A 17101-nucleotide genomic window follows, 5' to 3' on the forward strand; every position below is an offset into this window, starting at 1 on the left:
TTCTCGTATGTTTTTTTATATTAAAATATTATTGGGTTCCTGTATATAAAACGTGGGAGTTTTCAGTTATCACCATCAGAAACTTTAATGTATACCAACCAACATCATCAACATGCCTCAGTATGATACAAGTTGTGGTTTAAAAAAGAAAACGTAATCAAACTTTTTATATCATCAGCTAAATTAAAAATACTACAATTTTATTAAAATATAATTTGAGTTCTACATGATATGACATAGGCAGCACACCATCAGGCTTGCTACACCCGCACGAGGAACCCACTCCAAGTTCTAATTATGTACTAATGTGTATCGAGTCTGTTTTTTTTTATTTTTTTATTTTTTATGTTTATGTGTTTTGAGTTTTTAAAATTCTATTCCAAATCTTATCAACAGAGTCAAACTGTACAGATAATTAGATATGAAACTATGAGTGCAAATAGAGTCTTGCCTTTGATTATTGCCCCAGGGCCCGGGATATAAAACCCTAAAATTATTTCTCTATACCCTAGCTCTCTGAACCACCAGTACTTGCGTCTATCAACATACTAATATTAGCAGCCAGCTGTGTTGCGACATGTCTTACTTCAATTCGGTACTTCTATACTCTTAACATTACGCAACATTTTTTTATTATGTTGATCGACTGTTACGTAGTATTAAGAAACATTAAAATTTATTAAATCTTGTTTCAGGGTTTTTAAATAATAATTTTCTATACTGCAGTTAGATATATTTATCAGAAATATACCAAGTAAGTTACGAGTTAGAGACCATTGATCCGTATATCCAATTACTAGCTAGCTAGCTAGGTCAAATTGAAGATAAAAACACATTTCAAAATATGCATAGTGTCAGACAGTGTGTATGGAGAGAAATCAAAATCATCAATTCATACACCTACCCGCTACCACGACTTTAATACGCAATATGCTCTACTCTCCATTTCTCCACTTATAAATAAGCTACAATCTTGTGCGTAGAAAAACCATCCCAAGCAATGGCTTCCCTCTACCTTCATTGCACCGCCCCTCCCTCTTCCAAACTCCGCCCCTCCCCTCAACCCCTCCTCTCCAAGCCCTCCCCTTTCATCTCCCATGCAAGGCGTAGCCACCGCCACCCCCTCCGCGCCTCCTCCCAAAGCGACTCCGACTCTTCCAAAGGCAGGCTTGACCGCCGCAACGTCCTCCTTGGCCTGGGCGGCCTCTACGGTGCCACCAACCTGATCTCCCCTGGCTCGGCCTCCGCCAACCCTGTCCAAGCCCCCGAGCTGGACAAATGTGGCGCCGCTACCAATCTCAACAACCAGCAGATCCTCGACGTCAACTGCTGCCCCCCCGTCACGGGCGACATCATCGACTACAAGCTCCCGACCTTCTACAAACTCCGCACCCGCCAATCCGCCCACCGCCTCAACCCCACCGACGTCTTCAAGTACAACCTCGCCATCCAGCGCATGAAGGAACTCCCCGAAGACGACCCCCGCAGCTTCATGCAGCAGGCCTTCATCCACTGCGCTTACTGCAACGGCGCCTACAACCAACCCGGCCAGGGCGACCTTGACATCCAAGTCCACAACTCATGGCTCTTCTTCCCCTTCCACAGATGGTACGTACATACTGCTTCTCTCTTTAACGTTGAATATTTATTTATTTTTGTTTCAATTGCCAACAGGTACCTCTACTTCTACGAGAGAATCCTCGGGAAGCTCATCGACGATCCCACCTTTGCCCTCCCCTTTTGGAACTGGGACAACCCTAAAGGCATGACTATCCCGCCCATTTTCCTGGACCCCAAGGCAGCCATCTACGACGCCAAGCGCAACCCTGACAACCTCAAGGCGGTCGTGGACCTCGGCCGGACGGGGAGCAAAGACCCCATGCAGTTAGTCACCAACAACCTCACGGTCATGTACACGGAGATGGTCCGTGGAAATGCTGACGTGTACGACTTCATGGGGCAGCCCTACCGCGAAGGCACCCCGGTCAACCCAGGACCGGGGTCATCTGAGAGGGGCTCCCACACATCCCTCCACATATTCGTGGGGGACCCGAGGGAGCCCAGCGGGGAGGACATGGGGAACTTCTACTCGGCGGGGCGGGACCCACTGTTCTACTGCCACCACGCCAACGTTGACCGGATGTGGACTCTATGGAAGGACGTCCTCCCAAAAGACAAGGTCCCGACCAAGGACATCACCGATCCCGACTACCTGAACGCGTCCTTCCTGTTCTACGACGAGAACGCGCAGCTGGTGCGCGTGTACGTGAGGGACTGCCTCGACACGAGGAAGATGGGATACGACCTGCAGAGGATCGACCTGCCCTGGCTCGACTACCGGCCCCCGATCCAGACGGCCCTGGCGAGGATCAAGCGGACGACGAGCTTCTTCCCGAAGGTGTTCTCGGTGTTCCCTCTGAACCTGACCAAGGTGGTGAGGTTCGAGGTGCAGAAGGCGAAGAAGGGGAAGGCGGACGAGCTGCTGGTGCTGGAGGACATCACGGTGGACACGACCAAGTTCCTCAAGTTCGACGTGTTTGTGAACGACGAGGATGACAACCCGCTGGAGCTGGACAAGGCGGCGTACGCGGGGACGTACGCGCAGGTGCCGCACAAGGCGCCCAAGAAGACGTCGACGACGTCGATCAGGCTGAGGCTGACGGACTTGTATGAGGACATGGACATCGGCGACGATGATAGCATCGTTGTGACTATTGTGCCGAGGCACAGCGGGCCTGGCGTCACTATTGGTGGCATCAAGATCATTGAGAATCCAAACAAGGCTTGATTCCTTTCTGTCGCTGAGTTTAATAAATACTACTCCCTCCGTAGAATAAGAGGCCTGATCGATTTGTTTCGTTATCGGGTTCATCATGCTTGCGTTTTCATTTCAATTTCTATCGTAATTGTGAGTGTCATGCCTGATTTCATTTGGCAATAAGACTTTGGATGCTTTGTATCTTAATTATAAATTGAAGTTATCACATAATCTATTAAACCACCCAATGATATCATGTTTATTGTTTCTGGGGAATGATTTTACTTCATCAAATTGACAGACGATCCATCTTTCGACCGAGCATGCATCAAATAAAAAAATACCATACCTCCCCCATCCTTTAAAAATACTTAGAAATTTTTGAAATGATACATATTTTAATGCACAATTGGTAAAGTAAAAGAGACAAAGAAAAAAAGTATTATTAGTGGATTGTGGGGTCTATGTCTTAAAATAGAAAGTTATAATTTTTATTTTTAAGGGATGAGGGTAGTAATGGAGTGTCATTTTTAGCAATTAGAAAAAAAATACATGAAGATTCAACATACTTATTTGCAATTTAATAAAATAGTGTTTAGTCCCTAGATAATTGGATTCTAACATTTCTGATACCCGGACAATTTTATTAGCACTATTATTCTATGGACATGCTATGATATAATCACGTTGAAGGGACTTTTACCTTTTGAGGTATTTTTTGAACTGAGGGAAAAATTGTCTAGCTATTGACTATATTATTGCTTATATATTATGATATTAGGGGAGTGATCAATTGCTAATTCATCATTTAATTGCTAACTACAACTAATTTAAGGCTATAGGATTTTAGAAAACATGTGGTCTACAATTTACCACATGTAATTTTCGTTTTTATTAATAAAATAAAAAAAGATAAAAAAAAAACTCCAAATTAGGGTTTTAGATGAAAATGTCAATATAGTGTTTCGAAAATATCAACACAATGCTTTAAGAATGTTAACCCCATTACTTATATTGACATTCTACATGTATTATATTGACATATTTTATATACTCCCTCCGTCCCGGCTAAGATGACACATTGCTTAGCCGGCACGGGGTTTTAGGAGTTATTGGTTAAAGTGTTTAATTGGAGAGAGAGAATATGGGTGTAAGTATTAAAGTAGAGAGATAAAGAGAGATGGATATTTTAATAAAAGTGAGAAAAAGTGGTTGAGTGTGTTAATTGGAGAGAGAAAGTTACCAAAAAAAGAAATGTGTCATCTTAGTTGGGACAAACTAAAAAGGAAAACGTGTCATCTTAAGCGGGACGGAGGGAGTAGTATGTTGACATTTCTGCTTTACGAAAAAATTAAAAAATTTCAAATTTTTTTTCAAATTTTAATGTCGGAACATATGCATGTAGAATATCATTGGAATCCTTATGAAATTATCTTTAATTTGATATATGTTATATGAATTTAAAGTTTTGAGATTTCTTTTAAAAGTTATTTATAACTAAACATGTAGTATATTGCTATTAATACCCCTATTGATATTTTTTGGAATTAATCCTATGATCTTATTGACGTTTTTCGTTGATCGTATTGACATTTAAGGACTGATGATCTAAGCCCTTATTTGAATATCTAATGGTTATTATTTAGTTGTAGTTAGCAATTAAGTTATGAGTTGCAATATAACACTCCCCATACTATACTATGATACTATTATAATGTTAAGCTGATATTCAATGCATGATAGTATATATAATTATCCTTACGATAGATAACCAATATTGATACGCTGAGGACCTAATTGTGAGCAACAAACAAGCGACACCTATATTTTTCTCTCCTTGCTCTCCTTTTGTCATCCTCTCCGCGTAATTTTCTTCTCTCCATCATTTCTTTATCAAATTCACCATCCTCAATTCCTCTCTCTACAACATTCTCAGATCCCAAATTCACACAGCAACGACGCTGTCGCTATTCTCCTCTCGCTTGCTTCTTCATTTTTTTTTATCACGGTCAAATCAGCATTGGGAATCAATGCTCTTCATCATCGGCAGAAAAATTAGTTATGTTTCTATGCATCATCCAAATCGGCAGAAAGAGTGAGGAAGATAATTGCAGAGTCAATTGAAATTAAAAATACCGCGGAAACTCGAAAACAAGGACGTCTCAAATATAGACTTCAATTTTTCCAAAATTCTCCATAGATTTGTGCTTTTTTCTGTCAATTTGTCTTGCGCCATATTTCGGAGTATGTGAAATCTTCAATGATTTTGAGATCTTGATAAGCACATACCTGTCTCTTTTCTCTGATTAACTTAGAATTCGGATAATTATCTGTTGAGTTTAATATCCCAAAGAAATTGAGTTTTAATAAATCGAAGCAGAGCTATTTCCCAGAATTTGGTGGTTGCTGACTTGCTGTATCAATTGAAGAAGAAAAGAGCAAGGTCGTTGCTGACTTGCTGTGTGAATTTGGGAACTGAGAGAAATTGGTAGAGAGAGGACTTTGAATGGAGAATTTGATAAAGAAGTGTTTGGAAACATAAAGAATGTGGTAGAGAGGGGAATTGAGGATTGAGAATTTGATAAAGAAATTAGGAAGAGGGGAAATAAACGAAGACGAGAAAGAGAAGAAAGAAAAGTCTATAAAAGGAAATATGTAAATCATTAATTTACTCAGACGGCAACCAATGATCGAACATGTTTATGTTAATAAATACTGAGAAAAATAAAAATCTCTTTAATTAAAATTCACTCCTTGTTTTGTCTATTAAAAAAACAAACAAACAAAACAACGTGCGTGGCTTCGACATGTTAATAAATATAGTGATCTTCATTAATTGCATTCCTTTAAGTAGGTGGAAATGAAGCTATTAATTACATGTAAAAACATTGTGCAATTGTACAATTGCATTCTACCATCTGCCAATCTACAGCGCGCATAATTTGCACTTGTCTCTTTTTTTTTCGTATGTCATTTTCACGATATACAGAGGGGATAACGCACTCCTAAAAGTCCAGCCCCAAACCCATTCTTTACGTCAGTTTTTTTTTTTTTCATTTTATTCCCAATACCTACGATGCAGTCAGTCCAAATTTTACCCCCATTTTCAGCCCCTAATATTAACATGATTTTCAGTCATTTAAATAATTGAATTTAAATTAAAATTGAAAAATAAATTTCATGAAAAATACAATAATTTGAATACCAAATATTCATAAAAACGTAAATATCAAAATAAATTATAAAAATTGAGAATTAACTATATAAGTTTGGGTGTGATAAATGGATAGAAAATGGGTATTTTATAAATAGAATTGAGGTATTTATAATATGTCCATTTGAACGCCACACGTACCTATATTTAGGAGTGGATCCTCTGCTATTGTATAAAACACAGCAGAGAATGTTGTGTATGAAACGTGGCGCATTCTTCATGAAACGCATGAAAGATTTGAGGCTATGGGACCCACAAGCCAAGCATTTAATTCTAAAAATTAAAAATTGCAAAATAATCGGAACTTGAAAGTACTGCATCTATATTCCATTTTACTTCTAATCCTATGTGCCATTTTATCACACGGCTTATATTTCCAGTTTTATGATTATTCTCTTTTTATTGTATTCCACTTCATTATTTTTCTTTTTTAGAACTCTTTATTTACTTTTAAAAAAAATTGATTGCAGTTTGTTGGGGATTCTATGTTACAAGATATGAAACTAGCCGGGCGTAATACAATTCAAGAAGAAATACAAATGAAAAAAACTGAAACAAGATTACAAGGAAAATTCGAAACAAGTAAACTGTGAAAGTTGTTAGCCGAGTCGAGCATTCCTCTTTCCGCAAGACGAGATACGCCCGGTAGTGTTCTTCGGATTGGCGTTTCGTCCCCAAATATAAAACGGCTACGTCTTTGATGAAGCAACACCGCTATCAGCATAGCTCCGGCGAACTGGATGGAGGTGATGACAGAGTTTCGACAGAAGAACAATGCAAGAGAGGGAGAGAGCTTATGTTTTGTAGAATACTTGTGAATTGGTGTCTAGAATGCAAGAGTATGCATGCCTATTTATAGGCCAAGCCCACTCATTTGAATTGATGGAGTCAACACTCATAAAGTGTGTCATGATGGCTAGATTGTAACCGCCGGGGATTACTAGCCGTTACGAACGTTACAAACGTCAACCAAGGAGCATGAACCTGGACGGATGTATCTAGACACCTCTCACGTAGTTGTTCATTCCAGAAATGTATCTGGACGACCCGATCAATGTGCACGCATTCTACGAAGCCACATTATTTTATCTACGTGTCCAAAATAATATTAATTAATTATTTAAATAATTAATTACATATTTCCATATATCGTGACATACTTTAATATATTATTTCTCACTCACCGGGAATCGGTTTAGAGAAAGTGAATATACTACAATCATCTACTCGAAGCGTAGTTCGATTATAAATTATTTAATTATTTCAAAATTAAATAATCCGTCACTTGTACGACCCGGTCCAATTGCATTGACTGGACTACAATTCCAACACAGTTTACTTATTAATTTAATTACCTATTGATATATGCAATTATGCATACTTATATACCATTATACGAACAGTATAATATGGAGTATAATTAAGCTAATACGGACCCAGAAAATCCAAATCGTGGGATCAAAAAATCATTAATAAATATAATAAAATATTTAAATAATTATTATATATTATATTAGTAAAATTTAAATATTGCATTATATTTTGTTTGGCAAGGTAATTAATAAATGTGAGTAGCATATTTTCAAAAATAGAAAAAACACATCAAAAACTTTATAAAATTTAATTGTTTAGACTGTTATTTTTTTTTTAATGTTTCTTGTATCATTTATTTTATCAAAATATGCTTTTGCTAACTGTTTAAGTTTTACTATTTAGTTTTATTTGTAATATATTTTGCAACTACTAATAAAAATTAAACTTAAAATCAAATCAAATCAAATCATACTAGTTTAGTAATTGACAAAATTTAAAATATTTTACACGAATTTACTTGGACTGTATTAATCAAGTTTACGCTTAAACAAAGAAATAAAATCACGCCGCATTAATCAATATTAAAATAAAAGTAGTACTACCTAGTTTTACTAAAACAAATATAGAGCACTGCGCCGCTCTTCTTTTTCAAAATTTTCAAGAAACTTATTCTCTTTAGTGAAATTATTTCGCCTCCCCTAGTCTCTGTTCTTCTATTCTCTTCCTCTTCTCTCTTCCATGTCAACGAAGCAGCCATAGCATGGGGGTCGGAGCTGGAGCAACCCTTGGCCGACGACCAATTCTAGGAGGTTCTCGGAAGTACTCACGGACCGGTGGTGGGGTCGGCCGACCCCACCTGACCCCACTTGGGTCCGTCATTGTAATTAAGCAAATATATTATGTATACTATTTAGCAAGTTATTTATGCTTTTAGTTCACCGAAAATAAGTTAGTTAATACTTATATATATGCACACAGGGGAGCACTATGGTACCACTATAGATAGGAAAACACCATACCACTAATATAGTCTGTTAGATCTCATTTATGGACACCTAAGATTAAATTTCGTGAACAGAACATGAGTTGCAGTCTACTGTATTAGATATTACAGTCTACTGTAATAGATATTGCAGTCGTGGTAAACTGCAATATTATTGTGGTAAGACTGAATATTCAATGAATAACACTACAATCTGGTAGCGTAAAATTAGAAATTTCCTATTTTACACCTCTGCGTTTTTACACGTGGCAGCATGACAAGCACACGATTTTCAGATCCAATAGCCTAAAATGGTGGTATGGTATTACAGTAAAGAGGGTTGTCATCTTAATACCTCCCTATGCATATATCAGTGGCGGACGCAGGATTTTGAAGTTGAGGGGGTCCAATTTTTTTATAACAATTGTAAGGTATTATTTGATGTAGTCGTAGCCGAAAATTGCGATATTATTATGATGCGATGAAAATTAGTAATGAGATAGATTTAATTAGATGATATAGAAATTAAATATGCGTATATACTAGTTAATATTAATTATGAATAAATTTTGAAATAAGTTAAGTAATGAAGTCAATAGCACGACAATTTTTATGTATAATAGTTGTAGAAAAATTTAAAAACATCACAAAAAAATAACTAGCTAAAAGAAAATTTTGAATGGATTAATTAGTGAAGTACATAAAATATGAACTTTTTGTGTATAATTGATGTAAGAAAATCAGAAAAATAGTAAAAATACAAGTAAAAGCCTAGTTGAGCTTGCTGAGATTCAAACACAGGCTGGGAAATGCTAGGCGAGGGCAGTTACCACCTATGCTAAGTCATCATATTATACCTAATGAATATAAACTATATAGTAATATATGAAATTATTAGGGGTTCCATGAGTCCCCAACATCCCCATAGGTCCGCCACTGGCACATATACAGTAAGGGCCTCATACAGTAATATCCGCATTTATATGTATTCTAACCCGTTTCCTTATAAATAATTTGGTACTATTATTCAATATGATACAATATGTGTATTGCAACTAGAGCTGTCAAATGTTAAAATATGATATTTTCAACTTTCGGTCTACAATCGAGATCTGATTAAATTAAAGTTGTAAAAAAAGCTATTCATCCGATCATTGTAAATTTTGTTACATACTACATAGAAAATATGGTAAAAAAAGCTATTCATCCGATCATTGTAAATTTTGTTACATACTACATAGAAAATATTACTTCCGTCCGCAAGAAATAGTTTTAATTATGGTCGAAATAAATTTTAATACAAATGTAAAAAACATTGAAAGAAAAAGTATTAACATATTATTAATGAATAATGTGACTCATCTTATTAATAAAAAAAACTTATTATTAATAGATAGAGATTAATTTTGGTGAACGAAGGTGAAAAAAATATACTTTCGTGACTATTTTTCGTAGACAGAGGTAGTAGTATTCATTTTTTCGACAATTGTATTTGTTTTGTGCTAAATTTATTTCTTCAATATAGTAGTAGTACTATATTTGTGCATATTATATCAAACATATTAATATATAAATCTATTTAATTAATCACATACTCCCTCTACTTTTTAAAAATAGCAACTCTTTTCATTTTAGTCCTTTTCATTTTAGTCCGTTCTTTGAAAATAACAACTTTCAAGCTTTCTATTTTAGGAAATCTTTGCACCCCTATACATCGATTTATTTACCATTTATACCACTACAATTAACAACCTAAAGTGGACCCCATGATCCACTAACATTAATTCCATTACTTTTTTCTTGAGTGAACGACATAAATGGTACTTGATCTTTCACTTTTGCACAAAAATGGTACCTGATCTTTATTTTATATCGTTTTTGGTACCTATAAATCACATTTTTGGTACATGATGCAATTTTCACCTCAAAATGCCCTCTAAACAAATACATTTTTCCTTTTGTGTCATTGAGGTTATTTTGGGTATACACAAAACTATGTACTAAAAAAGTGATATTATAATATATTCTCTCATTCTTCTCACTCTTTATACTATTATATTATTAATCAATATTAATATTATTATTTTGAAATTATAAATTAATAATTTATATATTTTTTAATATCATTCAAATATATTTAATTATAATTATATTTAATTATTGTAATAATATTATTGTTATAATACTTTAATAAATAATTATAGTATAATTATTTAAATTATGAATCACACAATATTATATAATTATTATTATTATTATTATTATTATTATTATTTTATATTAAATTATTAACTAATCAATATAGTTTTAATAAAAATTTAAAATTGTGAATCGTATTCATAATGATATTAAGAGTTGGATATTTTTAGTTAGGTGTTTCGATCCTAAAATGAGTATAAAATTATTCAATAAAAAATCTTTAATTAATTTAATTATTTTAAATAATTAATTTAATTAGGTGTTTTCTTCTTGATTTATATTATGTATGCAATTAGACGTATGTATAAAACACTAAAAAGAAAGAAGAAAAAAAAGAGAAAAGAAAAAATAGGAAACATAAACTAAGGAGAAAAAGAAAGAAGAAAGGAAGACAAAATACTAAAAAGAAAGAAGAAAATGAAGAAAATAAAAAGAAGAGAAGAAAAAAATAATCACATGTTTGGTACTATTTAATGGAAATTTCAAAAATATCCTCCATAACAAAAAAATCACATGTTTGGTACATATGGTTATTATTGTCACTGGGTACCAAAAATGATATAAAATAAAGATCAGGTACCATTTGCGTGCGAAAGTGAAAGATCAGGTTCCATTTATGCAGTTCACTCTTTTTTCTTTCCCTTTCTCTTACTTTACCAATTTTTTTTCTCCCTCTCTCTTGCTTTACCAATTTTTCTCCCCATTTCTCTTACTTTACCAAATTATGCATTAAAACCCGTGTCGTTTCAAACCTTCCTATTTTTAAAAAACGGAGGGAGTATTATATAGTTTATATAATCATGCATAATTCAACATTAAAAAAATTATGAAAAATGACAGTTAATTTTGATAAAGAAAATCCATTAAAGTGGCATACGGTTAAATAGATGGGTGCATATGGTGTTAGAGCATCTCGAAAGGAGAAAGATAAATTGAGAAGGTATATTTCTCATTTACCTTCTCAAAAAGGTAATTATACCTTTTTAAAAAGTAATGTACTCCAAGGAAAGAAGGTAAATTAAAAATGCAACTAAAAATAACTAATATTTTACCCATTCTACCGAGAAGAGGTAAAGATACCTTCTCAATTTGAAAGAAGGTATAATACCTCCCCATATACCTTTCCATTGGAGCATGAATTTTTTTGAAGAAAAGATAAATGTGACAGTTATTTCCATATACCTTTCCATTTACCCTCCCTTAGAGATGCTCTTAGGAATAAAATGGAATATTGAGTAGTACTTAGTACTCCATATAGAGAGTAGTACATTCAGTTCCGATTATCTTAAAATTTGTAATTTTAAGAATTAAATGCTTGGCTTGTGGGTCCCATAGCCTCAAATCTTTGATGCGTTTCATGAAGAATGTGCCGAGTTTTATACACAACATTCTCTGCTGTGTTTTACACAACAAAAGAGGATCCACTCCCCCTATATTTGAAAAATAGGATTATCATACAAGGATTTATGTGTGAGTGTAATATCATATCAAGTCTTTTTCCACTATTTTAAGTCTTTTACTTTTTCCTTTTCTTTTAAGAGTGAACTACAAAAATAGTCCCTGGACTATGCATTTATCTCGCCAAACAACCCTGGACTTTAAAAATATCCCCAAACAACCCTGGACTAAGCCTTTATCTCAAAATTGGTCCTTTTTCACTGTTTCGTACCGAAACTACCCTTTTAGGGCTTTGGTCATTTTCGGAAGTTCAAAAAAATCACTTTTTCAGATGTCAGCACATTTAATGAGATGTTGCAGGTTGTCTCATTATATTAATAACTCCCTCATTCTCTCTCTCACCTTCTCTCCTCCATCTCTCTCTTCTCCTCCCTTCTTCTTCATCCCCTTCCTTTCTTCTGCAACAGTCGAGAAAACATCTCGACTCAAGAAAGAAATCAAAATGGAATGTTTTATCCCTTTTGCGAGCAAAAGGGTAAGGTTGGTTGGAGGATGCAAGTATTTTCGCTGGTGTCATCCACCCCAACTGTGTGGATTTTGAAGGCTGCAATTACTTGGTTGAGCATGGTGGGAGTGAAGACGAAGTTGGAATAGAAGACGAAGTTGATTCTGAAGTATCTATCTCCTCCATATCTCTCTGACCTTCTCTCCTCCATCTCATCTCATCTCATCTCTCTTATTTAGCAAAAGTCGACGCAACATCTCGTCTGAAATGGATTATTGCGAGAAAAATGGCAAAGGATTAATTTCGGTGGTGTTATCCGAATTGTGTAGATTTTAATTTGGTTTGGCAGATTCGGCGCGAAGGTTGGGTGGGGGGAGAGGCCGGACGAAGTTGATTTGTTAGATAGACTGCAGTTAGTGAGTTTTGGGCAAATTTTTTATTGGCGTGAATTTTATTTGATTATGTGTTTGTAAGTTGTAAGTTAAGAATTTTATTAATTTTGAAGGTTTGAAGGTTGTGATGTTGTAGTTTGGAGAATATGAAAATCACTCTGTGTTAAGTAGAAGTATGGAATAAGCATTTTCAGTCGAAATGTCCAAAATCTAGTTTCCTTTGCATTTTGGGGCCGCTTTAACCTTGCAAAGATACTTCTCAGCTTTTCTTTAGACTATTTTCCACCAATGTGTGTGTTTCGATTTCTGTTTTTCTCCATTTTGTTGTGTTTAGGCGTATGTATTGGGTTGTGTAGGTGTTTGTATTGGTTGATAATGTAGGGTTCAATGAGTTGAATGAGTTCGTTGGAAGTTGGATGATTTGAACGCGTATTTGGATGATCATTGGGTACCGATCGAATTACACATATCATATACAATACTAATATCAGTTCGAAACTAATATCATATTTGGTTTGGAAAACAATATCATCTTTATTAATTAATATTCCATGTGGTTTGGAAAACAATATCATCTTTATTAATTAATATCACCTGTGGTTTAGAAAATAATATTATCTTTCGAACAAAGGGTAATTGTAATATCATATTCGGTCACATTCTTAGAGAATAGTATCATCTTTGGTACTAATATCTGAAGATTGCAAACACTACTACACAAAACAATATCATACTGCATACAAATAGTAATCTGACCATAGTGGATATGCATGCAATCTCGCAATAATCCATTTCACAAAATATGCATGCAATCCCACAAAATGATATCAGGTTCAACAGACGAAGGTTTAAGTACATCAGTACTACTAAGTTATGCATGTAATCCTACATAAATGCATACCAAAATCATCATCAGTCTGCACAGAGTGTATGTGATTTACACCAACAAAACCATAAAGTTTCAATATTTGTAATGCCATTCACCAAATACACCATTTGCAAGGCCAATTTAATCAGCCGTCTTGCGACGACCACATCTCTGAGCTTTCCGAACACGGCTCGGCCCAGCAGTCGTCTCCGTAGTAGGGCGAGGAGGTCGGTCCCTCTGCGCGTCTTGCTCCTGACTCCCACGCGCACTTGATTGAGCACTTGCATGACTATGTTGGCTGTTGGGTACTGAAGGGTCGTTCTGGCAAGTCCGCCTATTATGCCCAATCTGTCCACACCGGCCACATGAGAGCACTGCAGTTCTTTGTAGCGATTCAAATCCATTCTCATGAAGATGTACCTGTCAGGAAATCAAACTTGCATCCGTAATCAACGTTGAACAACACAAATGTGATACATGTAATCTGAAAAAGATGTGTTACCTGAGGTTGTTCTCTCCCCAGTTTCCTTGGGCGACCACGTTGTCTTTTTGTGTTCGGAGGGTCCAGCTCAAAACCAACCTCTGAAGACCTCAACCAATTTTCCATACCGTTGATAGGGTACAAGACATGCTCATATAGTGCCGCCATGCTGGACCTCGAGTAATATGGTGAAACATAATCAGTCAGAGGGTGTTTACACTTGAGTATGGATGCTGCTGCATGCACGCATGGGATCCTACTGATTTGCCAAAGCCTACACGTGCATGACATATTGGGCATGTTCACCATAAACTGACCAGCAGGGCCTGAGACCTGGTATTCATTTTCCCCATTCCACAATGCTCTCCAAGAGGTAGAGTTGGATGCCGCCTTATCAAGAAGCTCTTTTATGACAGGTGGGACAAGGTAGTTGTAGTTCTTTACCCACTGACCTCTCATCTGGATGCGCTCCAGTTGGTTTGTTCTAATTTCTTCCAACAACGTCAGAATGGGTTTTTCACGAGGCTCGACGATCTTAGCATTAAACGTCTCACACATATTATTCAGCTGTAGAATAATGTCGACATTAGACAGTTTTGACTCCAGATTCAATACCCAAAACAGTGTTATATAAACTAAACGTGTGTTATTGACTTAAAAGTTGTTCACCTGCGTATCACATTTAGCATGTCCAGAGAAGTACGCCTTAACCCACTTTTCCTTCGGAGCCGCACCCAACAAATGCTGATAAGCAGCCTCGTTGTACACCCGAAGTTCATCCATATTCCTCTCGTAAACCTCCACAGTTGTGCTTTCAGATACTTGCCACATCCTTTTCTTCAACTCTTTACCCGAGAACCGCTTCTTAAAGTTGGTGTACATATGTTGTAAACAGAACCTGTGCTCACTCTGAGGATACTTTTCAGCAATTATCTTAGACAAACCCTGTCCAGAGAAAAATTAGAGTAGTTACCTATCAAGTTGTACAGAAACGCAATTATTTTCAGTTATGGTACTTACCTTCTGTTGATCAGACATGAATACATATCGAGGCCCGTTTTCTGATAGCTGCAAGTCGTCGTCCAGATGATCTAGAAACCATTTCCATTGCTCATAGCTTTCAGTTTCACAGACAGACCAAACAATTGGCCACCAACCATTATTCTGATCAATCCCGATGGCAGTCAAAATCTGTCCCTTATACGACCCTTGCAAAAAACATGCGTCAAGGAAGATGATAGGTCGACAGAACCGTTTCCATCCGATCTTCAGTGGCCCTAGGCAGATATAAATTCTAAGGAATCTCGGACTAGAGATTGGTGTGCGTCTAAAATTCTCATAGTGTATCTGAACAGTGGAGCCGGGATGCGTTTGAAGCAGCCCATTCTTGTAGTAGAAGAGCTTCTTGTATTGCTTGTCAATGCTCCCAAATATTCCTTCGAGCGCGTGTCCCTTAGCCCTGTAGGCCTTCATCCTCCTAAGTTTGGAACCAAACTGCTCATCAACACATTGTCTGATTGCAACCAATGGAATCTGAGGATTTTCCTTGATCTTCTCAATGTACTGTTTCCCCAACCACTTGACGTGATCCATTTGTTTTCTTGAACCTCTGAACAAGTGTGAATATGCCTCCTGTTCAAAGTATGCACAACGTAGTCCCCATTTTTTTCTTATGCAGGTACACAAACCAACTGCACTCACCATCAGCCCCACGGCACACGGCTCTCAACCTTATATCATCATTAACTTTGATATGAACGGGCCTCTTTGACATCACGCCGTACTGTTGGAGGACCTCTCTAAAGAAGTCTCTGCTGCCGAAGATATCTCCAGCACTAAATTGTGGCAGGTCATCAGTGAGTACAAACGGCCGATTAATCACGACAGTACGCCTCCTAGGTCCTTCATCTTCGGAATATACATTCCTCACCTCGGCATTGGCCACATCCTCAAGCATGTCAGCCTCATCAGCCAGCCGTCGGTCATCACCTTTGTTCACATCAACCACAGGGGAGAATGTGCGGCGTTTAGTTGTCTTCGAGGTAGATCTTTTGCCGGCCGCGATCTTCTCTCTTGCGGCTTGCTGAGCCTGGTGTTGCCTTTGGATTTCATTGTAGAATGACGAAAACAATTGTTCATCACGGCACATGCTTGCCAGAGAAATGAACTGGTCCAAGTCTTCGCAGTCATCATCACTATGCATATCAAAACCCTCGTTATGCAGAGGGCAGTCACCAAGGTCTTCGTCGTCGACGTCGTCGCCCTCAACCTGACCGGCTTGCAAATTTATATTTCCTACATTGTTCACAAACTCCTCAGCAGCAGCCCCGGCCTGGTTTGCCTCTGTGCTAAACTCCTCAACAGCAGGCGAAGTTGTGGTTGCTCCACCTGGTCCACCCAGGTTGAGATCTGTGTTAATATCCCCAACATCAGGCCAATGTGCAGTTTCTCCCACATTGTTCTCCAAATCCATCTCATTTAGCCGCCCAAGATACTCCTCAAACACAGCAGCTGCTTCACCAAAGTCGGGCACAAACTGTCTTTCACGGTGTGAATGAAATGCCCCGTAATCTTCCAAACCATCCATAATTGGCCTGTAAACATCATCCTCTATATGTGCATTACCAACTGTTTCTTGTTCAACTGCTTCACAAACACCTGAAGTTGGCTGCAAAGTGAAACAAAATGCTGCATTAACAAAACCACAACAAATCTCCTATCTCTTCCTCAAAATAAATACAAAATAATATCAAAATCAGAATGAATACAAACTAATATCAAAATAAATACAAATCCACACAACATAATATCAGAATCAGTATGCATGAAAACTAACATCAAAACTACATTCAAATGAAACCTTGAACTCGATATCATACGTACACAAGTAACAGTACCTCGTCAAATGCATGTTTAACCTCATCTCCAACTGAACAGTATAGATGAGCTTGTATTCCTCCCCATCCAAGCAATGTCTCAACCTACATCAT

General features: G+C 36.8%; 1 protein-coding gene across 1 annotated transcript; it reads left to right on the plus strand.

Annotated features, from left to right (window-relative positions):
- The first annotated feature begins 1000 nt into the window (after positions 1 to 1000).
- Positions 1001 to 2965, plus strand: LOC125191982 (polyphenol oxidase I, chloroplastic-like). The gene is made up of 2 exons (XM_048089435.1): positions 1001 to 1608; positions 1675 to 2965. Exons 1-2 carry the CDS (start codon positions 1001 to 1003, stop codon positions 2786 to 2788), a joined length of 1722 nt encoding a protein of 573 aa, XP_047945392.1. The 3' UTR covers positions 2789 to 2965.
- The last annotated feature ends 14136 nt before the right edge of the window (positions 2966 to 17101 follow it).

This window comes from Salvia hispanica, chromosome 6, assembly GCF_023119035.1.
Source record: "Salvia hispanica cultivar TCC Black 2014 chromosome 6, UniMelb_Shisp_WGS_1.0, whole genome shotgun sequence".
Lineage (NCBI taxonomy): Eukaryota > Viridiplantae > Streptophyta > Magnoliopsida > Lamiales > Lamiaceae > Salvia > Salvia hispanica.

What these genes read in the sequence shown, in the direction of transcription:
- LOC125191982 (XM_048089435.1), top strand. Translation starts at nt 1,001, where the DNA reads ATGGCTTCCCTCTACCTTCATTGCACCGCCCCTCCCTCTTCCAAACTC. An exon ending in TTCTTCCCCTTCCACAGATG is followed by an intron (nt 1,609 to 1,674) that starts GTACGTACATAC and finishes AATTGCCAACAG; the next exon opens with GTACCTCTACTTCTACGAGA.